The sequence below is a fragment of the Protopterus annectens genome, chromosome 2.part0 (assembly GCF_019279795.1).
Source record: "Protopterus annectens isolate FY-2018-M chromosome 2.part0, PAN1.0, whole genome shotgun sequence".
NCBI classification, from domain to species: domain Eukaryota; kingdom Metazoa; phylum Chordata; order Ceratodontiformes; family Protopteridae; genus Protopterus; species Protopterus annectens.
This window is the reverse complement of record NC_056728.1, coordinates 388,524,859-388,550,980: the sequence shown is the minus strand read 5'-3', so window position 1 is coordinate 388,550,980 and position 26,122 is coordinate 388,524,859. Positions and strand designations below refer to the sequence as shown.

The 26,122-nt window shown below is 41.1% G+C and overlaps 1 protein-coding gene across 2 annotated transcripts in view; it reads right to left on the bottom strand.

The window, feature by feature from the left end:
* Positions 1-26,122, bottom strand: part of LOC122793098 (probable global transcription activator SNF2L2) — a 2,696,898-nt gene that overhangs the window by 1,151,975 nt on the left and 1,518,801 nt on the right. For both annotated transcript variants that reach the window (XM_044060828.1, XM_044060829.1), the window contains exon 18: positions 23,109-23,219. In XM_044060828.1, the coding sequence (XP_043916763.1) occupies positions 23,109-23,219 (111 nt within the window). The remainder of the gene's footprint in view (positions 1-23,108; positions 23,220-26,122) is intronic.

Below are 26,122 nucleotides of genomic sequence, written 5' to 3'. Positions count from 1 at the left end.
CAGCAACTTGGCCTTAATGTCTTCAGATAAGGATTGCAGGTGAAGCCAAGAATAACACCTCACAAAAGACCCAAGCACAGCAGCTCTTAAATATACATTGGTAGCATCATTGCTACACTTGAGTGTCAAGCCACCTGGGACATAGAACTTATAACAGATAGAGCAGAAGATTTTGTTACAGAATCAGGGAGATCAGAAATGACCTGACATGCCTGGGCAATTAAGGGCAGAGCATATCTGGTCATGCGGACCTGATAATTGATGGCTCGAAAAGCCAAACTAGAAGCAGTATAAACCTTACCAATTCTCTCCATTGACCTACTACCTTTATTTGAAGGCAAAATCTTGAAAGATGGCAAAAGTTTAGAAGGCTTACCAGACGAGACTGACACCACAGCAGGTTCAGCATATGGACATTTAAATAAGAATTGACAATCCTTCGGAACCTTATAGAACCTGTAAAGTTTCTTAGGAGCAGGAGGTTAAGAATCAGGAGACCTAGAGGCAGCTATAAAGGTGTATAACAAGGCAGCCTATACAGGAGGTACTGCAGAAGGTTTAGGAGTATCAAATTGAAGCAGTTTATGATACCTTTTCTAGATATCAGACACTTGAGAAAAATCACACTTGAACTATTCCATCATTCTAGCTATACTGTCTCATTAAGACAATGCTTCGAAAGGAGACTCAGGACTTACAGACTCTTCTTTATTAGAACCATAAGCCAAAGGTGAAGGCATTTGGGAATAGTAGGCCAGGGATTCATCATCAGACTCTGAATTTTCATCTGAGGAATCAGATTCCCAAGCTCACTTGGAAGGAGTAGAAATCCAAGGGAGGCAAGCACAGAACCCCTTGAGCAGGTTTCAGGGCCATTAAGGCATTAATATAAATACAATGCACCAAGGTAACACACAATAGCGTTTAATAAGAATAAAAACAAAAAAACAGTGCCTAACCAAGGTCCATAAAGATCTTTACATGCCACCAATACAGCCTATAGTCTCAGGGGCGGGCTGGTGCACTGAACCCCTTTCTATATATGTTGAAGGTAGCCTACATGGCCTTTTAGAAAACTGCCACACTATATTAAGGGATACTAAGATGTTCCTAGAAAGACTACATAATAGAATGGATAGCATTGACGTGGACATGGATTTTGTCCTGGCTACCATGGACATAGAATCACTATTTACCAGCATACCTAACTTATGGGGCATTGAAATGACAAGAGAATTTCTGACAGTTAATAAGTGCTTTAACAATAGCAAAATTCAATCGATATGCAGTTTACTAGAAATTATCTTGGAAAATAACATTGTTATGTTCCAAGAAAAGTTCTATTTACAGAAAGTTGGCATGGCCATGGGGACTCCTTGTGCCAATAGCTACGCCAACCTTGCCTTAGTTTGCTGGGAAGAAGTTAATATCCTATCCAAAAGAAATCCTTTTCTAGGACAAGTACTCTGGTACGTACGTTTTGTACACGATGTCTTCATGTTATGGAAGGGCAATGGCTCGGATTTCACTTTATTTTTACAATATCTACATACTACCACTAATTTTTTGAAATTTTCTCACCATATTTCTGCCACTGACATCACATTACTAGGTCTCACTCAAATCAGTTAAACAGTACTATTTACTCTAAACCGACTAGAAAAAATACACTCTTGCATAAATCCAGCATGCACCCTAGACACATTCCAAAGAATGTACTTAAAGGTCAGGTCTTTAGGACTTTAAGACTACATGATAAAGATGAGGAAGCAGTGACTGCACTTAATAGTTTAAAATCTGATTTCCTGGAAAGGGGATATCAAGGTGATGATATTGATAAGACTATCTCTAATGCTTGGCAACTGAGACATACCAGATGTAGACCTTATTTTCACTCTACTAAGAATGATACTGCTGACAACAATGTCATTCCGACCAGTAATGATTTTAGAGTTGTGTTTCAATTTGCTAGCAATATTAACCAGTATACTGATGTTATTAGGAGACACTGGCACCTATTACAAGAGGTCCCTAATCTTAATGCTACAATTGCTAATACTCCACGTTTTAGCTTTAGGAACAACAGGTCACTTAAACAGCATCTTTGTAATAGTGAACAATGCAACACTACATGTATTTCCACCCGTCAGGGTACTTTTCCATGTAGATCATGTAGTGCATGCCCATACATTTATAGCAAAAACACATATATCCATCCAACTAGGCATTTTAAGTTATATTCAACACTTATTCAGATTGCAAGACTACTGATGTCGTTTACTTTTGTTTCTGTCAGCAATGCGCTGCCTTTTATGTTGGTAAAACCAACAGGCTACTTAAAGACAGAATTTTAGAGCATATTCGTCACATCAGAAACAGTAAGCCAACAAATGCACTTGCCAATCATGTTATGTGCACAGATTTTTCTCATTTCTTCAAATTTTTTGTCTTACAACACACACACAGAAGTTTGAGAGGTGGAGACATAGAAAATGTTACAGAGAGCCATGAACAGAAATGGATACTTAAACTTAATGCAGAAAGATATACAGGCCTTAATAGTACTACCTTTTTGATTCCTTTTTTAAAAGCCAGACGCCTTAAACATTGACTGCTATTATTATTATTATTATTATTCCTTATCCATTATTTTTTATCTCTTAGATAATATATTCTATGTAGATATTATTATGCAGATGCAAATGTATTTTATATAGCTTCTATGCAGTTTTCATGTAGTATTTTTATGCATTTTATTACTATCCATACCACTATTATCTTCACCTTGCAACTGTTATTTTTACCCTGTAACTGTCTTTTTAAATAACTTTTGGTGTATGACATCATTAATTTATGAGATAATTGGTTTTTTACCTATTTAAGCAATGAAATGCACTTTATCTGTGTCTGATGAAGCAACTTTTGTTGTGAAAGCGCTCACCTCTGTTTTTTGTTTTTATTCTTATTAAACGCTGTTGTGTGTTACCTTGGTGCATTGTATTTATATTATTACTAATTTTTTTGCACCTTGGTTTTACCCGCAGCCGTTTCTTTTCCGTTTCCATTAAGGCATTAAACAGGCCCTGAGTAAACTTCTGCCATTCCCTTTCAGGATCTTTCGCACATACAGACGTATGCTTAGTCTTCTGCTTTTTCTTAGCAGGGACATCAGCCCTGGCAAACACCAGAGGGTCAAACCCATGAAGAGGTTCAATAAGAGTACCTGGAACCTCTTCCCTGACCAGAATCTGCTGAATCCCTCTAGGGCCCGCCAAGATGATCAACCGTGGTTCCCCCTCAACATTTGTGGCAGGCACCTGCAAAGCCTCAGAGGAAGTGTGAAAAGAAGAAGCCATGTCAGCCTCTGATGCGTTTGCTGCAGAGAATACAATGTAGACACTGGATGCCCTACAGAGCTTTCACCTGCTTCAAGAGGGAAGTCTGGTAGAGACTGGACAGTCAAAGAATCCGGCCAAGGTTTCTTGGCCTTCTTCTTACTTAACGGGACCTTGGGATTAGGAGATTCAGTCATGCTACCTTAGGCTAACTATTTAAGCCTCTGGTTCTCAAGATAGATGGCCAAGGAAGATAAGCAACTTCTAAGAGTTTTGGGTACAAACACTTTGTAAATGCTACAGGATACATGCTTGTGGGAAGCACCCAGACAAAAAAGGCACTGTTTGTGATGATCCTTATGAGGAATCTGTATCCCACACTGACACTTTCCCTTCTTGGATGACATGAATTCTATGTAACTAAAAAGTAACAAGATAAAAAAATAAAAAAGCACCCCAATGGGGCACTTATCTGATGGCTAGGTATTCAGCACAGTAAAAGGGCTTTCAGATTGATGAGTGATGACGGTGTTCATACTGGTGTGTGTCCATGCATCACCTTTATGCCCTATGTCTTGTATGGGAAGCATATATGTGATGCACGATGCATGCAAGGTCTAAAGGCTTTGGTATACTGGCTGGACGTTACCCTGTCTTTGGCAGGATATCCCTACTGTAAAGAATACTGCAACAATGATATAGAAGGACATCACATAACATCCCTTCAGTTCAGGGGAAACAACTATTTGTTCACATGGAAATATCTCAATCATACTGGCTATGGTCTGATTAAAAGAAAATTTTCCTAAATGAGGAAAAGTGTGAACATTTTCTTCATACTCAGAAAATCGGACTTATGAATCTGAAGGAGAACCCCTGTATCTGTCATAATCAGACTCAACAGACCCTGTTTCCTCATGAATTTCCTTATGGGGAATGGCTTCTGGACACCATGATTCTTAACCTTTAATGCATGCTTTGCTAAGGTAAAAAAAATAATCTCTCAACTTTAATTTCTTCTTGAGCTAAACAAGGTCAATATATGTGAATATATAATTAAAATACAATGAAAGAATTTAAAAAATACAGTATCTAACTGTTAGTAAAGGCTATTATGGTTCAGTTTTCTAAGTTCAAGTACAGATTTGATGAAGCAGTTTGTATTCAGTCCTGGGTGCCAGTAAGGTTTTAGGAGAATTTGCCACTCTAGTTTCTTTTCACTAACAGATACTGTATTTTTTTCATATTCCTTTGTTGTATTTTAATTATCATTTTATTCACATATGTTGACTATTACAAGACCAGTAAGGAAAAAAAATTAAGTTAAAATCATGGGCTTAGAAGCACTTTTAGATTTGTACTTAACACTACCTTTTGAACATAGTTCTCTCATTTCCATTTCCAATATATTTGTCAGGAATAGTATTACTATAAGCATAAGTCTTAAAACGTTCTTGTATTAAGTTATACAACAACTCATTCCCTGGAATTCACTAACACCTACACTAAGTGTAGACTGTTCTAAGTGAACAAACAACACAAGCATAACTCACACCTTCCTCCTTATGTTAGTTTTCCTACTGATTTTCTTGCAGCTTTATATACTGAGGGGGACTCATAAAGGTTACCACAAATTGTAGACTACATTACACTTAGTATAATCTTTCTGACTGTTTAGAAAGCACAAAAAAATGTGGTAAGAATGTTCTTGAATGCAGATCGCATACACTTAGCGCAGGTGTTACTGAACTGGGCCCATTGTTTAATGTTGCTAAATCTGTTGATTTTTTTTTTCTGGTCTCTAAATCAAGTCTGTCATGTACACATATTTAGTATTTAATGGAGTTAAACATATGAAGGTACTTAATGCCACTGTATTGTTCTACACACTGTTCTGATGACACTTCACTTATTAGTGGTAGTTAGGAGAAAGCACTTTAGACTCCTGAGTTTATTATTTTATTTTTCCTTACTTGCATCGATTTCAATAACAGAAGTAAACTGATGATATTTCTCCTGGCCAAAATGTACCTCTTCCTTTACGTCAGCATAGTCACCCAACCATAAATGTCTGAGCTCAGTCTATGTGCATGAAGGAATGCAATTAGGCACTAGCCACATAGAATAGGAATACAGCACAAAAGCTATAACCTATTAACTATCAATAGGAGTACATATGCAGATCAGATATTAAAGATGAGACTTATCCTATTGTAACTTGGATGCACAGCCTATGGCAAACATTTATGCTTCCCTTAAGCTATCTAAATCCTATTCAAGAGGGACCATTTTATTAAGACCCCCAGTTCATGACCCAATTCCCACTGAGATGTTACCATTTTATTTCACTCTTTAACCCAAAAATCCTTTGAACTAGCAGCGTCCACAGATGTGACGTTTCTTTCATGGAAGACTATTTTTCTGGTCGCTAGGGTGTCATAGTTTCAGGCACTCTCTTGAAAGGTTCCCTTCCTTGTCTTTCATAAAGACAAAGTGTCTTTGAGAACAAATCCTTTCTTCCTAAAGTGGCTTCTGAATCTGACTTTAACCAACAAATTCACCTTTTTTATTAATTAATTATTTATTTTTTAAATTTAATATTTGTTTACTGGAAAAGTCCAACTGGGACAGAGCCCATTTTCAGCAAAGGCCCAGGAAGAAATGCTCCAGATACATCTTTGGACTGTGGGAGGAAACCGTAGCATCTGGAGGAAACCCACACGAATGCAGGGAGGAAATCCAAACTCTGCACAGAAGGCACCCCAGCCAAGAAACAAACCAGAGAACCTTTTGCTGTGAGGCGACAACGCCATCGGTAACCACTGCACAACCTGCTGGTTCTCTTTCCCAATTTTACCAATAAAAGAGAAATATATATTTACTATGACTTCATATAGTCACGTCAGTAAACTCAATCAAAGGTAATTCAGGTGGGAGAGGGTAATTGTGGGTAGGGGAGTATCTTGGATCCAAACATTTGGAATAAAGTGCCAAGGCCACATTCAGTCAGATCCAACAACCCACATGTTGAATCAAGATGAAAAAAGACAACACTGGATCCTTAGGAAAGAACTCTTAGTATAGGAAGGAAATCCCCCAAAGGAGGTATGTGTACCCAGTGCTAACTATAACCCACCTGAGCCAGTATTAGTACCCGAGAGTCTGAAATAATCTGTTGTCAAAGGGAAACACTAACAGTCAGTCTACAGGACAGACTTAGAGATGTAGGGACAAGAGGAAGAGGTATGTGGAAGAAAAGGAATGTCAGCACAGTTATTCCGAAGACGTATCTGTCCCTTTTTCCTGAAATGATCCTTTTTTTTATTGTTCTCTTCCTACCATCTCTCTCCATTTTTTTTGTTCCCTGTTTGCCAGAAAATGTCAGTGATTGATTATTTTGCCTTTTTTAAAAAAGCAGAGGATTTGTAAGATTTACAATGGGGGGGGGGGGGGGGGGCTTGAAAAACCTTAGTAACTCCCTGAATTAATTTCACTTTGCCATCAAACTGTTTGAGAACTTGAATAGAAGCAGGGCCAAACAATACCTCCTTGTCAAAAGCAGAGCTTAAAATTTCATACTTCATCTCATCAGAAAACTTTTCAGTACATCCCCAGGCATAACTTCTCAAAACAGTAGCAGTTATGGTGGAATTAGACACAGTATCTGCACAATCATACACACTCTTCAAAGCATGTCTGGACACCTGAAGCAGGTTGGAAACTGTAGGCTTCAGACAAAAGGAAGTGTGGTAGAACAATCCCAAAAGCTATCTATACCTGGTCAGAATAAACTGCTAGAAGGAAATCCTCTTATGAAATCTGTCTAATAACTTACCTTGTTGTCCACAGGGGAAGGGTTGGTATTAGTAAGCTGTCTGCCTTTTTTTTCCCGGGTACTGAAGGCTGAGGATCAGTGTTACTGCAGGCAGCATTTAACACATCCTCCAAAGCAGGTATTATGGGATTAATGGGTATAACATGAGGTAAATCCACATGCAACATATCGTAATATCTTTTCAGATTTGGAGGGATATCCACTTGTTCCCAGAAAATACATCATTCATCATGGAACTAGTCTTAGAAAAGGAAAACTTTGGAGTTGGAGTGGACAAATGTTCCTTCGAGTCGGACTCTCTGGCTTGAGGATCAGACAAAGAAAAAGCCCTGTCGCTGTCTATGTCAGAATCCTCTGACATATTTTCCTGAAGAATATATTGACCTAGTTAGTCTTCTGCTATGGATTTCTTCTCTCTAGAACAGAAAGCCTGTAATAAACTCCTGGCTAAGGTAAGCAAATCATCCTTGCGAGCAGACAAAATATCTTTGGATGAGCAATGTCTAACCTTTTTATTTGTTTCCTCCAGGGACATCCCTGAAAGTACATAAACTGAGAGATGGCACGTCATCCTAGGTAAGAGGTCTGTTTCCCTGGTCCATCAGAAAAGAATCTCCCGGACCCAAACTGGATGTTTCTCCCATGCCCAGACTGGACACTGGAATAGCTTCAGAGGATGGTGATAAACCTCCAGTCCATGCCGGCAGAAGAGACTACACCAGAAGAAAGTGGAGGAATCGGTGAAGGACCGTGGAACAAAAAATAGCCACTGCAGAGTCACCCACCAATGGCTGAGGCACCATATGAGTCAGCAGAGTAGGTAAGGGCTCATATTCTGTTGTTTTTCTATTTTAGGTACAGTGGGAAAAGAAACAGAAGGACCAGTATTGGAATTCATGCTGTAGCTGAGGGAGAAGTCTAACTGATAAGCATTTCTGAAAAGAGTTAGCTGGAAGGTAAGTTGTCAGACAAGTGTTCACAAGTAGCATATAAACTTATACTTCCCTATGTAATCCCTCAAAATTCACAAGTAAAAAGCGCAAGCAGTACACAAAACTCCTGTCAGAACTCTAAGCCTCTTTCATAGAAAGTATACTGAAAGAAAAAAAGAAATGATGACAAGTTGTTATGAAGTGTGCATGAGCACCAGACACAAAATACATTTCTAGCCCTGAAATACATTTCCTAATGCTTAAATGTAACACCTTCAAGCAAAACGTCTTAAGCAGTAAAATAATGAAGGCAAATTGTCACAAAGTGTTCTGAAGCACCAAAACACTCAAACAGCTGTTGTACAGGGTCAACGTTAATTACTAGATTAGCTGCCCTCGTGAATCATTTTAAGCCTAGTCAGTTTCCCTTTTTGTGCTTCAAAATAACCTATCCCATTTGGTTATAGATTGGCCTTACCCATCCCATAGTAAGTAATTATATATTACCCCTAAAGGAAATAACTGGGACATAATTTGAAGGGACCCATGCATGGGATAAAGCATTTAGGAGCTACCTCTGTTCATTAGTAGTACAGGAGCAGTCCTAGGGTATCTTTTCTGTTTCCCCATACATAGATCTAAGTTGCACTTGAACATGGACAGGGATGAACTTTGTTTCATGTGGATGGGGTGTCCATTTCAAAGCAGCAGTATCCTCTGAGAGATATACTTGCCTTCCAAACCGTTCTGTTGATGCTGCAGAAGAGGTTTAGATCCTACACAGAGTATTTCTGATGCCAAACCCATCAGTAATGTGTCACAGGATGCCTTGTATGCAAGACACAAGTCACCTCTTAGCAGTCTGTAGGATACAGAGTATAGTGATAGGGCTTTGAGTTGGTGCATGTAGGATGTGTTGTTTAGGCCTTGTATCCTTTTACTAAGTTATCTCTGCAGGCGTTCCAGTTGGTGCATATGTCGGGACAGATACATGCCAAAGGGAGTATTATATTCAATGACTAGCCTAATGAGGGCTGAGTAAAGAGGGACAATGATACCCTAGGTCTACACACAGTCCCTTTGCTTATAAGCTGTGCAATGTAGAAGGGCTTTCCTACAACAATGGACACATGTTGGTTAAAAGTTAGGTCACTGTCCACATTAAGTTCCCAAACTGGGTCAACCCTTAGGGCATAATGCCATTATGGTAGTTCCCTGGGGCAGATGACTTACCAATGGATACAATAATGCATTTTTTGGTATTTAGTTTCAGTCCATGATTTTGGCACCAGTTATTTATTTGGGACAAAGCTTCCTGCAGGATAGCTAAGTCATTTGAGAATTCAGTGACTACTTACAGTGACTATTTAAAATCATTACTCCTAGTTTGCAATCATCAGCAAACTTGGTCAACCAGAGCCCTTTGGTACTGCCTTTTACTTCAGAAAAATAGATGCCAAACAGGAGAGGTCCCAGAACAGAACCATGGGGGACTCCAATGCTGACTGTTTTTTTTTTTTTTTTGGGGAGGTTACTTCCCTTATTTTGATTATCTCCGTCCTATCTGTGAGCCAGCTGGAAATTCATCAGGTGACACAGAGGTTTACTCCCAGTTTATTTAGCTTTTCTACTTTTAAGTACATAAAAACATTTCCCAGTCTTTAAGTCTTTACGTTTTGGTTTCAAGTTAACATGTCAAAAGCAGTACATTTTTTACAAAAAGAGACCACTTCTAAAATGGTAGTCTCTAACAAGAAAACTCTGATAATAATAAAAGTGCCAGTATTTTTCAGAATATAAAAATATATCAAAATATTTAAAGTGCAACATCTTCTGTGTGGAAGGGTTCACCTATGGGAACTTATTTGCCAGAAATGAAGCCTGTAGCTAATCTGCTACTCCTGTGAAACTTCACAGCTGCATTCCTGTTAAGGTGACAGGAAAGTACTAAAGGCACCTTAATGTTTCAGACAGTTGATTTACTGCCAAGGGGTTGGCTAATCAGCAGTCACAGTGTGTGTGTGTGTGCGTGTGTGTGTGTGTGTGTGTGTGAGAGAGAGAGAGAGAGAGAGACAGCCAGACCTTTCTGAAAGAATGGATGGTTGCTGCATCCTGGGGATGATATAACGCAAACAGCCAATTGCTATCACAGCACTGAGAATGATGAACATATAATGTTACTTATGTACTTTTTGTGAAAGAAGAAGTACGCACACTGTATAATCATGTTGTGCCGTGTATGTGATCCATTGTATGAAATGATTCTGATGGCTCACCACAGCTTTCCAAGTATCTAAAATGAGTATACTCCTGAGTATAGTGAGGGACAAATAATTTTTTTCTTATAAAAAATTAATAGAAACACTATTAAGTTTAGTACGAAATTATAAAGTTTAACATCTGTGAAACACAACAACCACATTTATGTAGCAGCAGCACTTAACAACTGGGGAAACAGCATCACAAAGAACAAAGTGCTGGTGGGCTGTAGGCATGGTAGGGCCAGCACTTGTTTTCCACAGTGGTGCTGTAAGCACCCACTCCAGATTTAACTCAAGTCGTGCTACAGGGGCAAACAAGTTAAACAACAACAGTAAATAAAATAGCAGTCTAGCTGAGGGTTCTTACACAACTTTATGTGTCAGCAAACAAGCAGTCAACATATGCAATGTTTAAGTTTTTATGACCTTCTATAGTACCACTAAATGACGTTAGACTCGGCTAAAATATACACAATAATGCTAAAATATAGACCCCAAAAGAGACAAATGTAAGGGAGCTTAACAAAAGTACAGTAAACTCTCAGTTTACCGGCACCCATTGATGATTGGTAGATGCTGGATAAAAAGAAGTTATGTACTCACCATAACGTTCCATCTGAGTAGATACTTCATTTGTCTGCAACCTGTGGGTGTCGGATCCAACCTCGGATCCGATCTGGCAGCTTTCCAAGCTCCAAGATTCGAGCTCCTAGCTCCTCCCCCTACCCATAATCCCCTACTACCAACCACATTACCTCAGATCGTTTTTTTTTGCCTCACCAACTCGAGACAGAAACCAACTCAGAATGATCAGAAAAATTCCAGAGGTTCGGGGGATGGCGGGGGGGGGGGGGTCGGTTGCAGACAAATGAAGTATCTACTCAGATGGAACGTTATGGTGAGTACATAACTTCTTTATCTGAAGTAGTTACTTCATTTGATCTGCAACCTGTGGGACAGAGTCCCCAGCTAACCTACAAGAACCTGGGTGGTCCTTACGGAAGGATATTCTGAAGCACCGCAGAGCCAAAAGAAGCCCTACTCCTGGAAATCATATCCAGTTTGTAATGAGAAATGAACGTATGAGATGAGGACCAGGTAGCTGCTGAACAAATATCGTCTACTGGAACCCTAGACCAAAAGGCTGTTGAGGTAGCTACAGATCTTGTGGAATGAGCACGGACGCCAACCGGAGCTGGCTTCCCAGATGAAGTGTATCCCAGCATAATGCACTGACAGATCCAATTTGCTACAGTCACTTTAGCAATTGCCTTGCCCATGGCTGATTTTGCATAAGAAACAAACAACTGGTCCGACTTGCGAAACTCTCTAGTCCTGTGCAAGTAAAAATGCAGTTGTCTGTGTACATCCAATTTGTGCAACGTGTATTCGCCTTTGTTGTGAAAATTTGGGAAAAATACAGGGAGATTTATTGATTGATTAATGTTTGATTCTGTAGCCACCTTAGGCAAGAAAGACGGGTTAGTCCTGAGGGACACTCTATCTTTGTGAAAAATAAGGTACGGAGGTTTGATACACAGAGCTTGTAATTCTGAAACTCTCTTGGCTGAAGTAATAGCCACTAAGAAAGCCGTTTTCCAAGACAAGAACTTCAACGGAACCGAGGCCGCAGGCTCGAAAGGTGGTCTCGTTAAGGCTTGTAAGACCAGAGTGAGATCCCACGGGGGAACCACAGTCTTGACCGGTGGTTTCAAAAGAAAAACGCCTCTTAAGAAGGTTTTGCACAACTTTGTAGATGCTAAGGAGCCTATGCCGTCGCCCACGTGAAAATGGGAGATGGCCGCCAACTGCACTTTGACTGTGGAGGCACTTGCTCCCTGTCTAAAAAGCAGGGAAAGGAAGTCCAGAATAGTCGGAATAGGGACAGTAAATGGGTCCAATTCTTTATCCTTGGCCCAGATGGAAAAACGTTTCCATTTACTGTTGTAAAGTTTCCTGGTAGATGGTTTATGAGCCGCCACCAGAATGGCCTTAACAGGGGATGAGATACCGAGTCCTAGCCATTAATGGAACGGGATCAACCAAGCAGCAAGTTTGAGATTGACCAGGTTTGGGGTATGGCATCCCGCTGGGTGCGAGATTAGGTCTGGACTGGGATCCAGAATCCATGGGGAAGCCACACTGTGAGACCGCAGAAAGGGGAACCAGATCTGTCGAGGCCAGAATGGGGCTATGAGGATAACTCTGCTCCCCAACCGACAGGCTTTCTGGATGAATTTCATCATAAGTGGGAGGGGGGGATAAGCATAAAGGAGTCCGGGAGGCCAAGCATGGACTAGAGCGTCTCTGGGGGTCTCCCTCTGGGGGGAACTATCGCGAAGTACTCGCTGCATTTTGTGTTTAAAGGAGAAGCGAAAAGGTCGCAGCGAGGCTGACCCCATTTGTGGAAGATCTGCTTCGCAACAGATGGATTCAGAGACCACTCGTATGGAGTGAGGAACACTCGACTTAGCTTGTCTGCTAATATGTTGGACCGTCCCAGAATGTGCGTTGCTATCAGAAAGCGGTTGGTGGAAATCGCCCATTCCCACACTCTCATGGCTTCTCGACACAGGGGATAAGATCTGGTCCCTCCTTGTTTGTTTATATACCAGACTACTGACATGTTGTCCGTCTGGATTGCAATAGTCCCTATGGGAAGAAGGTTGTGGAGAGCTTGCAACGCCAAAAGCACCACCCTCATCTCTAGGACGTTGGTATGTAATGCGGTCTCTAGGGAAGTCCACGTGCCTTGGACAGATCTGCCTGCCCCCCCCCACCCGAGGCAAGAAGCGTCCGTGGTCAACGTGGCTTTGGCCGGGGGGATCACAAAGGGTCTCCCTTCTCTGAGTTCCTGTGCCTGTAACCACCACAGAAGGGAGTCTCTGCACACCCTGCTCAAGGGTATTGGCATGCATAATGGGTGGATCGACAGAGACCATTGGACTTGAAGGGTCCATTGCAATATGCGCATTCGTAGACGGGCATGAAGAGAGAGACCGATCGCTGTTGACATAGACCCCAGTGCCCTCAGGACTAACTCCGCTGGAGGAGCAGGGCTCCGAAGAAGGGCTAACACCTGAAACGAGAAGCTGTTCAGCCTGACTGACGTTAGAACAACTTTGGAGATTTGTGTATCTAACCTGGCCCCTATGAATTCTAAGGCTTGAGTGGGGCACAGGCAGGATTTCTGCTCGTTCACTGAGATGCCTAGGTTGTGGGCCAGAGACAGAGCATAATCTCTCGCCGCACAGAGCTGATGCCTGTTGGTAGCGGTGAGGAGCCAGTCGTCTAGGTAAGGGAAGACCTGAATGCCCTGGAGTCTCAGGTGGGCTGCAACCACTGCCATGACCTTGGTGAACACTCTGGGGGCTGAGGTGAGGCCGAATGGAAGAACCCTGAATTGATAATGACTGGCTCCGAGCCGGAAGCGGAGGAACCTCCTGGATCGTCTGTCCATTAATATGTGGTAATATGCATCCTTGAGGTCTAGCGAGCACATCCAGTCGTTCTCCCGCAGTCGGGCAAGCCCTCAGGGCTGTTGCACGGGTCTGTCCGAGAAAGGTTCTCTAGACCCGAAATTACGCGCCCCCCCCTGCCTCTGGGCCGGCGTCCACCTTGTCCTCCTCTGCCTCTAGAGGACGAGTGGTCCGCAGCAGGATGGGATTGCTGAGACTTACGGAACCACAGCTTCTTTTGTCCCCTCTGATTCCTGGAGAAGGATCTTTGGGGATTAGAGAAGCGGACTCCAATGGCAGACAGCGTCTTCCCGTCCTTTTCGCTTTGGACCAGCGTGTCGCGAACAGTTTTCCCAAACAAGGCAGAACCGTCAAAAGGGGCGTTTGCGAAGGACGCCTTGAAGGGGTTCGTGAAGTCGCACAGATGGAGCCAGGAGAGACGTCGCAAGACGACCTCGACTCCACTAGCTCTAGCGGCTCCCTCCGTTGCATGGGAGAGAAGCCGCATAGATGTATTGGAGATGGATTTTAGAGTGGCCATTCGAGTCTCAAAAACCTTTTTGTCTGGGACCGACATGGACTCCGGGGGGCTGCAGCGTATTCTTTAATCAAGTCTCGCTGTAGCCTAATGGTATGTGCCACATAGTTCAGCGCCCTTATGGAAAAGGTCGCTGAAGCAAACATCCACTTCCCAATCCGGTCAATCACTTGAGATTCCTTATCCGGCGGGTGAACCGAAGAACTCTCCTGCGCAAGTTCTTTCTTGGTGGCCGCCGCCACCAACATAGCATCAACAGGGGTTCCTTTGGCCCAAGACGGCCTATCTGTGGGTGGGCTGAGGACTTTATCGGGGCGCCTAGGGACTGGCTCCACGGTGTCGGGCTCCTTCCAAGCCCTGGTGGTAATTTAGTCCACCAGGGGGTCGGCCGGAGGGGACACCCAGGAGGTAGATGGGCCTGCCTCAAAGGCCTCCAGGAACACGGACTCATCAAGGGAGGGCTTTTGGGCTGACCACCCCCCTCTGATACGCAACATTTCCATGATGTCTCCAAAGGAGACATCTTCAGGGGGTGACCTTGGGGAACCCTCCGTATCATCTAAGTCCGTGTCTGTGGTAATGGACTCGGGGGAGTCCAGGTGCCTCCTTTTGCACCGATGTTTCCGAGGGACCTCCTCGGTGGGACTGTCCGAAGAGGGCTCATCCACAGGTTGTTGTTCCTCCACGGGAACTAGCTGGAGGGCTTGGGCAGGCTGTCCAGATGGACAGATGATGGAAGACAGACCCTCATACAGTGGGGGTACGGGTGGATCCGAAGCCCGGGTCAGGGATCTGGAGGACATCGACAGTACCCTCTCCACTACCTCGAAAGCCGAAGGAGAGCCACTCTCGCCAGCCTCTGAGAGCAATCTCTTCAGATCCGAGGAAGGGATCGGGGTCGGAGCCGATGCAGTCGGCGCCGAGGCAGAGGTGTGCTCCGATGCCAACAGCGCCGAAGACACAGCAACTCCCTCGGATCCGACGCTCAGCCCTCGGCCCCGAGAGCTCGGGTTCGACAAGCTCGAAGGTATAGTCGGCGTCGAAGAGACCACCGCTATCGGCGCTGACAATTCCCCGGGTCCGAAAGGGCCTGGATCCGATGACTCCGAGACCCGAAAACGAGTCGGAGAAGGAGTGATCGGGGCAAATATGGGGGCTGCACTCCCCCCCCAGAAGGGGGGGGAGGCAAGAGCATCCCCATCTGCATTTGGGTCTGTAAGAACCGACGCATCATCTAATCCATATCTGCTTCGGAGATGCTTCGGGTCGACCTAGATGAAGTAGTAGAGGCGGGCCGGGAGGGCCGCCTCGAAAATCTCGAGGGAGACCTATCCTCCTCCTCCGGCGAAAAACAGGGCGAACTGCGCCGAGAGGAGGGGGATCCGGAGACAATCGAGGGAGATTTAAGTAGTTTTGCTGGCGGAGCCGAAGGATGAGATTCGGCCCGCCTTTTGTGGGACTTGTGTCCATCCTTATCCTTGTGCCTCTTCTCTCTAAGGGAAGAGGCACTAGTTTCTCCAGAGCTCAAACCCGATGAGGGAGGTTGAGTCCCAGGTAGAGCTAAGGGGATAGACGGTGCCGAAGCTGCCGAAGCAGCTGGAGCCCGAACGGGAGAGGAAGAAGAAGCCAACTCCTGGGGGAGCTTTCCCGCCAGGATCAGCTTGTTCTTCCTATCCCAAAGTGCCCGGGGGTTAAAGGCCGCGCAGATTTGGCAGGCCTCTGACAAATGGGCTGCCCCCAGGCACAAAACGCACTGAGTGTGGCCATCAGCTGGAGAAAGCTTGTGGCCACACTCAGTACATTTAGAAAAAATGGCCTTAGGCCCTTCTGACATCATTCACACACACACCCAAACACTAGGAGGGGGAGGGGAGTGAAGATAAACTAGTAATAAATTTAACAGAAAAGGGACCAAAACTAGCGCAAGAAGCAGTGAAAGGGAACTAACACACACACAACAACTTTGAATGAAAATTTGGTTCAAAAACCAGCAATGATCTCACCCAGCCAGGTGCTCTTCACAAGGAAGCTTCTTCAGCCGCGGCAAAAAACGATCTGAGGTAATGTGGTTGGTAGTAGGGGATTATGGGTAGGGGGAGGAGCTAGGAGCTCGAATCTTGGAGCTTGGAAAGCTGCCGGATCGGATCCGATGTCGGATCCGACACCCACAGGTTGCAGATCAAATGAAGTAACTACTTCAGACCTGTAGTTTCTGGTTGCTTGAGAGTGGCCTGTGTAACGATTTTCAATGGCACACTGAGTGGGTTGGAATTTAATTAATTGAACTGAGAGAGAGAGAGAAAGAGAGTGAGTGAATGCACGCATGAAAGCAGAAGCGACTGTGTGTGAGAGATCGGAGAGATGTATGAAAGCTGAAGAGAGTGTGTGCGAGAGATGAGAGAGAGAAAGAGTGACTGAATGCACACATGAAAGCAGAAACAACTGCATGTGAGAGAGTGGAGAGATGCATGAAAGCTGAAAAGAGTGTGTGCGAGAGATGAGAGAGAGAAAGAGTGAATGCATGTATGAAAGCAGAAGCAACTGTGTGTGAGAGATCGGAGAAATGTATGAAAGCTGAAGAGAGTGTGTGCGAGAGATGAGAGAGAGAAAGAGTGACTGAATGCACATATGAAAGCAGAAACAACTGCATCTGAGAGAGTGGAGAGATGCATGAAAGCTGAAGAGAGTGTGTGCGAGAGATGAGAGAGAGAAAGAGTGAGTGAATGCATGTATGAAAGCAGAAGCAACTGTGTGTGAGAGATCAGAGAAATGTATGAAACCAGAAGCAACTGTGTGTGAGAGATCAGAGAAATGTATGAAAGCTGAAGAGAGTGTATGTGAGATCGGAGAGAAAAAGAGTGAGTGACTGCATATATGAAAGTTGAAGAGACTGTGTGTGTGAAAGATCAGACAGAGAATGTGCAATCTGATGCCAGCTGAGTGTGGAACAAGTTTTGCCGTCTTAGCGACTTGATTTGTTTGGTTTGACTTGTTCTCAGGTTGGCGAGAGAAGGAATTTATTTCTATCTTCCTTTTTAAAACTCTGAAACTCTAAAAGTGTAAGGTATGTTTCTGCATGGGGAAAACAAAGGTGCAACACATGAAAATTGAATTGTTCATAATGTACTGTATATCTTCATTTTTTTTTTTTTTTTTTTTTTTTGTCGGTTGCTTGAGTTCCGGTTAACTGAGAGTTTACTGTATTATGACTGTAGAACTGTCCCTCAAGACAACAAAATGGAATCCAGTGGAATGCAGAACAACATTGTCTATAGTGCCGTGCGTGCTAACTACAAGGGTACTGATTTGTCTGTCTCAATATACCACAGGTTTAACAAATGCCTGAAACATTCACTAACACTCTTTGTATATTCTTCCTAGATAGATGAGTTGTCTGCAAACAGCTGTTATGAACAAACACTTCAAATGAAAACAGGGAACTAAGAGCTGCCATATGCAGACACCTTAATGTTTCTGGACTTCAGCTGGGTTAAAGACTCTGTGTTTCTGAAGTATAGCCAAACTATCCACTTATGCTGTGCTGATGAGGTCAATAAAAAGTCCAAAACATAGATGTCCGCAGCTAGTGGAGTTGGGCTTTATTGGCCTAAATGTAACCATAAAGGCTTAAAAAGTTAAAAAAAAGAAAAAGTCTTGAACATTCAGAAGCCGTATAGATGAAACACTCTATGTCATTAAGGGGTCATCTGCATATATCCCACTGACCTCCATTACAAGAGTTTTATGGTATCACACTGTGAAACTTGGCTGAGTTTTTGCTTGCAGTTTTTAATGAATGGTTTGTCCATATGACGTTTTTACCCTTTGGTTTGCATATCTGAAATAAACCAACAAGACTACATAGTGTTAACAGTGTTTGAAATGATTCCAGTCTACCTGCAAGTAATAAGAAGCCACTTTTTTTGTACAGGAAGAACGCGACCCACAAAGGAAATGTGCAGTTCTGTGCTTTAGAGGGATGATAATGAATGAGTTAAGTGTTCGCATAAGTGCATGGGAGTCCAAACTCAGCAGGAAAAATTGGGCATAAAAAAGCAATACAAAATTAAACGATTAAAGGTGACTGCCACGTTTTGTCCAATTAAGCATGCACCTCATGTCAGGAAATGAGAAGCAATGAAGGCGTGGCTTTCCCTTTGCCAATGCTAAAGAGATACCACTAAGGAAAGGAGCACTACATTAATAATTATGGAGAAGGTAACAGTCAACTGCTACCTGTTGAGAGTAGTTTATTAAATACTACTTGATAATTGGGAAAGCTGCATAAAATGTCCCCAAACCAAGAGGTAACAAACACAGCTAGATGCAAATAATTTACTGATCACAAAAGCAAAAAGTAAGCGCTTTCACATCCTAAGACGCTTCATCTGACTTCAATAAAACTTAAAAAAGATTCCTAATTAATATAATGAAAATTGTGAAATGTAACAAAATGTTCAAAGGAGCTCAACCAATCAGCTCTCACATCTAATTACATACCCATTTGAGCACTCGCTAAATAACAATGTAACACATCATAAAAATAAAAAAATCAAAATTGCTGTACATCAATACTGTTAGCATATAAAAATGTCCTGAAATAACTAGAAAATAACACATTATTTTTAAAAACAGCAAATAAATAAGTACATAGTACAACATACATATATTCATTCTTAAAAACACGTCCTGAAAAATGTGTAAAAAAACAATATAATGGTAAGACCAGTTGATGGCAGTATGATACTACATAAGCATGAAACATTCATTCATAGAAACGTAAAAATCTTATGAATGAGAGTACAGGATCAATTGCAACAAAATAATAATAATGACCAAATGAAAACTGAATATATATATTATAACAAAATGAATAATATTAATAATAAAACTCAATGTTTAAGAGGTCTGTCAACTAAGAAAGGCTTGAGTGATACTTTGTCATTCAAACCAAATGATTTATCTGCTTGCAATCCCAATTATCCATGTAGTCTCAGACCTCTCTGTAATGTTCTTGATATTACCTAATCGATGACTCCTGGAAACAAGTTTAAGTGCTAAAACAGAAAACTTACGTTCTAGACACTTACTACAAGTATGTCTGGTTAGAGCATTACTTTCATATTCCCTATTAATGGCATAGAGATGTTCCCTTACTTGATCCTGTAAAGTGCGATTAGTTCTGCCCACATAAAAAGCTGGGCAGCATCTACAAAAAGCAAGATAAACTGAGTCTCTAGCCATGCAATCAGCATAGTGTGAAAATTCATACACATTCTCAGTCGTAGGGTGAACAAATTTATTATGACTGGCCATGTAGGAACAGAAATGACATTATCTACAACTGAACATACCTTTCCTTTGGGATTCAACCCTTGATGATCTATCTTTCTCACAGCATAATAGTCACTTAAGGGACTTATTGTTCTTGTAAGCAAAACATGGTGTTGTTCCTACTACTTTTTTACTTGTTCATCTGCTATACATATCTTCCAATTTTTATGAATTACTTCACGAATAGCTGTATTATTCAAAGGGTGTAACAACTCTGCACTTATGAGTAAACTATTTTGTGAAATGTATACTTCCAATCTCCTACCTCTGAAAAATGGTTTCCCCTACCTCCTGTATCAATATACATGCCATCTAAGAATGAACAACATTCATCTTTTTTGCAACCTCTGTTCAAAAAGTCCCTCTCTAGTGCTTTGAGGGCTAATTCACAGCCTCTGACTGTACTTGTAAGTCTAGATGCCCTGAGTCCTTGTCCTTTCAGTATATTTCTGTACATATGGTGGATGCATACTCCTTCTGTGCAATAAACTGTTCTTCCTACATGTTTTCCTATGCATCTGAGTAGAAATGGTACAACCCTCATTCGTGATAAATACATCTAAAAAAAATCTATATACTCTCTGGACCATTTCCCTGTAAAATGTAAAAAAAAATTGTGGTAGAATAAATATATGTGATAAAACTGTTTAACGCAAGTTCAGTACCATTCCATGAAAAAATATTAGCAACAAATCTCTTGTAGTATGAAATATAACTTGAGTATTCTTGATTTGTTAAAATATACGTAGTTTCCCACTGGGCCATAATGATGTTTGCATATGAATTAGTACATGCCGTGCCCATCACTATGCCTTTCTTCTGTAGATAATACTTGTTATTAAATAGAACTACATTATTGTTTAAAATTAACTCAATCAGCATACAACATAAAGAAATCTTGTCACATGTCAAACCATTAATCGTGGACAAAAATTGTCTGACATATTCTATGCCACTGTCATTAAGAATCTTGGTAAACAGGGAGGTCACATCAAGGGTGACAAAAATAAAATTAGAGACATAATTTTCATAAAAATGCATAAAATTACAAACACAATTTTCAGAAAAACACATATTCGGATAAGGATGTTAAGAAATGTTCAGTATCTCACAGGATCATAGTAGTGGTTTCTAATAAGGGCCTCAGTTGTTTCTCAACAAATATAGGAGCGGGTTCTGTGGGCCACCCTCTACTGAAAACTATAGGTGTCAAGGGTGGGTCTATCAGATCCTTAATTACATTAGGTAGGCCTCTAAAGGAAGGAACAACAGATGTTTCAACTAAAAAATACTTATACAAGGCTGAATCTATTAGTCTACACATCAGACTATCATTAAAATCTGTATGAACATTCTTAATAAGCCTAAACTGATCACTTGTAATAGTGACATATGTGTCACTGTCACTCAACATGTCTAACACTTCATCTTCATATTTCTTCTAGTACATAACAACTACCGCTCTCCCCTTATCAGCAGGTCTAATAACAATACTGTCATTATTCTGTAGGTTAGAGAGGGCTATTTGTTCATCTTTAGTCAAGTTATAAAATTTCTTACCTTGTTTCACATTATCCATTAGGCTTAGCAAGTCCTTTTTATAGGACCTACTCAAAGGCTGCAAGTAAAGAATGTAGCACAGGTATGAATGTCAACTTCAACATAACATTCCTGACAAATAATTTGACGTCAGTAATAAGGTCTGAAACATTGTTCCATTGAAAGGGGATGAAAGAGAGACCCTTCTGTAGAAGGGATTTCTCCACTTCACTTAAAATGTGGCTAGAAATATTCCAGACTAGCTGGACATCGCTTGATTCCACAGTTTCTTCTGTTCTGGTCTCATTTACATCCTGTCGATAGACGTTTTCTGTCTCTTCCTGCTCCTGCTGTTGGATCTCTGTGTCTGCGGATGGTTCCTGATTGGCAATGGAAGTATGGTGAAAATCTGTTCATTACTGGTAATCGAAACATTAGTAGTTTTCCTTCTAACATCCAAAGAAATACAGGATGTGTTTAAAGTGTCGGCTGAACTGATGTAGCATTGTCAGCACTATCACGGGATGAGGAAGTAGACCCACTACTGGTTGAAACTGGAGCTTCGTTCTGCACTCTCATGGGTTCTCTCGCCCAGGAAAAACCTACCCTTTAATAAAATCATTACTTTTTATTTTTGTGATCAATAAATTATTTGCATCTAGCCATGTTTTTTTACCTCTTGGTTTTGGGACATTTTATTGATATACGGAGAGAAACTTTATCCCTTGGCACATCTTTCTTTCAAAAGTTGCATAAAAACTCATACAAGCAGAAAGTGTACATGAAACCAACAGGAAAAAAAAAACAAGAAAGAAAATACTACTGTTATAAGTGAACCATGGCTCCTGCAGTATGACTGTCTATCACTGAATCATGCTCAAGTGCACAAGAGGTAAAGAAATCCAACACTGCTGTGCTCTGTTATCAAAAGGTCATTCTGAATAAGATGCTGCTTTCAGGTATATGTATGTGGGTTTACTGTGGCTAAAGCAACATCCATCTGAAATGTTTACATTTCAAGTTTGATTAATATCTCACTCAATGTAAAGAAAGAGTAAAGTATGACAATGACTTGTTACGAAGCACAGTGGTGTTTTCCTAATTTCTGTTAACAAATGAAACTTCATCACTCTTCTTCAATACTGACTCTGAAATTAGACAGTATGATGACGCAGAAGGTAAAACAATAAAGCATAGAACTGAAGCTGCCACAGGAAACAGAAGTTTAATCCACAAGCCACAAACAGTTCACATAAACGCCTCCAAATACACAGTACATTTTTGTTTCTCCGACTTCATCAGATGTGGGCTGCTTCCAAAGCTAACACCTTTTATAGAGCACATTATTTCAATTAACAAATCACCTTTGCTAAGCAATCAACTTGTAATTGAGAAAAAGTGAAAAAAGTGCTTTTGTGCTTTTAGCCTGATGTTAACATTTTATGTTTTACATGATAAAAATTTAAAGATGTGTGCCAATACATTACTAAATCACATAATCTTATTATAAATAACCATTCACTTTTAAAACTGTGTTCAATTTTGGTAAAATGCATGAATGAATTAAAAAATACTAAATAAGTAAAAAATGAAATGAAACTTTCCTTTGATGAAAGAAATACTTCTGCAAAAACTAATCCATTTAGCACCATCTAGTGGCCATACAAAGATTTTGCAAGGAACAACAAAATAACAAACCATTCCCTTTTCCTTAGAACATAACTCACATAGAGTGTGTTCTAAAAACTGACTCTGAAATCCTACAACAGCCAAATACATTTGTTTTTTACTTACATACAAGATGTCAGCTCAAGTTTCCTAACCAATTAACATGCATATGAATTAACATTTGATAATAAAGATAATAAAAGTTCACCTTAGCAAGAATATGCTTATCCTTAATGATGTATTCATAAGTGGTCAGAAGTACATTGAATTTTCCTCCTCTAAGATGCGGAACAAGTGAGCGTCGCATGGTTGGCGTACCCTAGACAGATACAGAATATTTAAATAAAAGTTTCAGTTACTCTGCATTCCCCACTAAAGGTTCAAAATACATTACAAAATGAAAAAAAAAAATGTTGCAAACAAAAGTACTAATATGAACATATCAAAATATAGATAAATATAAACAAACATTAATGTGCTTACTATAACGCTACATTCATATTATCTTGTTTTTGTCCAGTTCAACCTTTGGGGCATAACAGGTTATTGGAACCAACCAAAGCCGACCTCGGTGCATTTCAAAAGCTTTCGATCCAAGACTCCTCCCCATAATTCCCTCTGTTCCTCCAAAACACCTCAGATCAAGTTTGGCTGCTCATAACAGGAAGTTAACTAATAATCACCATATAGAGGCCTACCTACAAGACAGACAAAGTATGGCAATAATACAAAGAACAACAATCACCAGACTGTTCAAGGACAAGGACAACCATTCGAAAGGAGTGAAAAATGGGCAGTTTATGTTGAAGGACGGAGAGAGATGTTGAATGGAATGAAGAGAGATGTTGAATGGAATGAAAACAAGACAACATAGATCTAGCATTATGATAAGTACGTCTCTGATGTTGTCTGTTTTCATCCAATTCAACCTTTAGGACAGATTCCCAAGCTACCAAGACACCTGGGTGGAATAAAGAAAGAATGTTTCTGAGAATGGTGGAGCCAAAGGATGTAAAAGATCTCAAATGTAATTCCAACATGGACCAAGTAGCTGCAGTGTAAATATTGTCAACAGGAACTCTGCCCATAAAAGTGGTAGAAGTAGCTACTATCCTTGTAAAATGAGCCTTTGGTTTGTTTGGTAAAAATCCCAGCTTTTTGTACACAAACATTATACATTCAGGAAGCCACCTAGAGAGCGTGACTTTTGATACACTTATTTTTGCTTTACAGAAAACAATGAAAAGCCAGTCAGATTTTCTAATATCCTCAGTCCTGTGTAAATAAAAAAAAAAAGTTATGTACCCACCATATAGTTCCATCTGTGTTGTCCATTTTCATTCTTCCTCAACAATTGGGTTCAAATTCAATCCTTGGATCCGACTCATCCATTATTTTCAGCTCATTGATACTAGCAAAGTCTCCAGCTCCTCCCTTACTCATAATGCTCTATCCCCTAACATACCTCAGATCTTGTCTGCTGGCTTATAGTATCAAAAGAAATATTAGCATTCTGGTAAGAAAAATCTATATCTGGAGCTCAACATAAGGAACACTGGTTTCTTTAGAAGGTCTCGCTCTTCCAGAAGTCATTAGTTCAAAGGCAGGGGGCTTGGTGGGAGCGGAGGGGAGTTGAGGAAGAATAAAATTGGGCAACACAGATGGAATGTTATGGTGAGTACCTAACTTTTTATCTGATGTTGTCAATTTCCATTCATTCCTCAACAACTGGGACAGAGTCCCCAGCTACATGAAATCCCAAGAGACCTCTAAGGAAGGATATTCCTAAGCACAGTTGAGCCAAAAGCTGCTCTTCCCCTCGAGACCAGATCCAATTTGTAATGAGTAATAAAGGTATGAGGATTAGTCCAAGTAGCAACCGCACATACATCATCCATGGAAGCCCTGGATAAAAATACTGATGACGTTGCCATGGATCTATTTGAATGAACTCTCAAAGGTTTTGGTAAGGAAAGGCCCAATTTGGTAAAGACAAAGGATATGCAATCAGTCATCCATCTGGGTAAGGTTACCTTTGCGACCAGCTTGCCTAACTGAGAATCTGCAAAGGAGACAAACTATTGATCTATTTTTCTGAAAATTTTTTGTTCTATGTAAGTAAAAGCACAATTGCCTGTGAATTTTCAATAAGTGTAATATATATTCACCTTTGTTTGTAAAATTTGGAAAGAAAACTGGAAAATTAATAGATTGGTTGATGTTCGATTCTGACACCACCTTAGGAAGGATGGAAGGATTGGTGAAAACTAACTAAGGAGGTTTAGAGGACAGTGCTTAAAGTTCTGGCAGTCTTGTAACAGAGGTGATGGTTTTCCGGGTCAAAAATGTTAGCTCGCATTTAGCAGCTGGTTCGAAAGGGGAATGAATTAAGATCTGTAATACCAAATTTAAGTCCCATGGCAGAGCTAGATCCTTATAAGGGGGGTCTCAAGAGAAGGCTATCTCTCAAAAAGGCCTTACAAAGTTTAGATGAAGCCAAAGAGGAGTTTTCAATCCGAATGTAAAAATTAGAAATGACAGCTAGTTGTGCCTTAATAGTTGTGGAACTGGCTCATTTGTTGAAAATTGTTGCTAAAAATTCAGGAAACTATGCACTGGTGTTGAAAAAGGGTCAGCATGTTTCTGCTGAGCCCCAAAAAAACAAATCTCTTCCATTTAATTCAGTAAAGTTTCTTTGTAGAAGTTGTCTGGCAATACAAAAGTACATGATGAACAGGGGAAGAGAACATATGTTGTCTGGCTATCAATGGAAGTGGAGAAACCATACGGTCAGTTTTAGGCTTGAGATATCCAGGTGAATCATTCCTGGCAGGTAAGACAGGAGTTCTGGAATTGGACCCAGAATCCATGGAATTGAGACTAGATAAGGCCAAAAAAGGGAAACCAAATTTATTGAGGCCAGTAAGGGGCAATGAGGATGACTTTGCTCTTAAAATGGGATGCTTTTTGTAGAAATTTGGGGATTAAGGGAGTTGGGGGATAAGCATAGAGGACATACTGGGGGCCAGTCATGTATGACAGCATCTCTCTGTGACTCTCCGGCAGGAGGGGATTAGGGCAAAGAACCTGCTGCATTTGTTGTTTAGGGGAGATACAACTAGATTGCAGCATGGCTGGCCCCACTGATGAAAAATCATTTCTGCCACTTCCTTGTTGACGGACCACTCGTGAGGTAGTAGAATGGACCTGCTCAACTAGTCT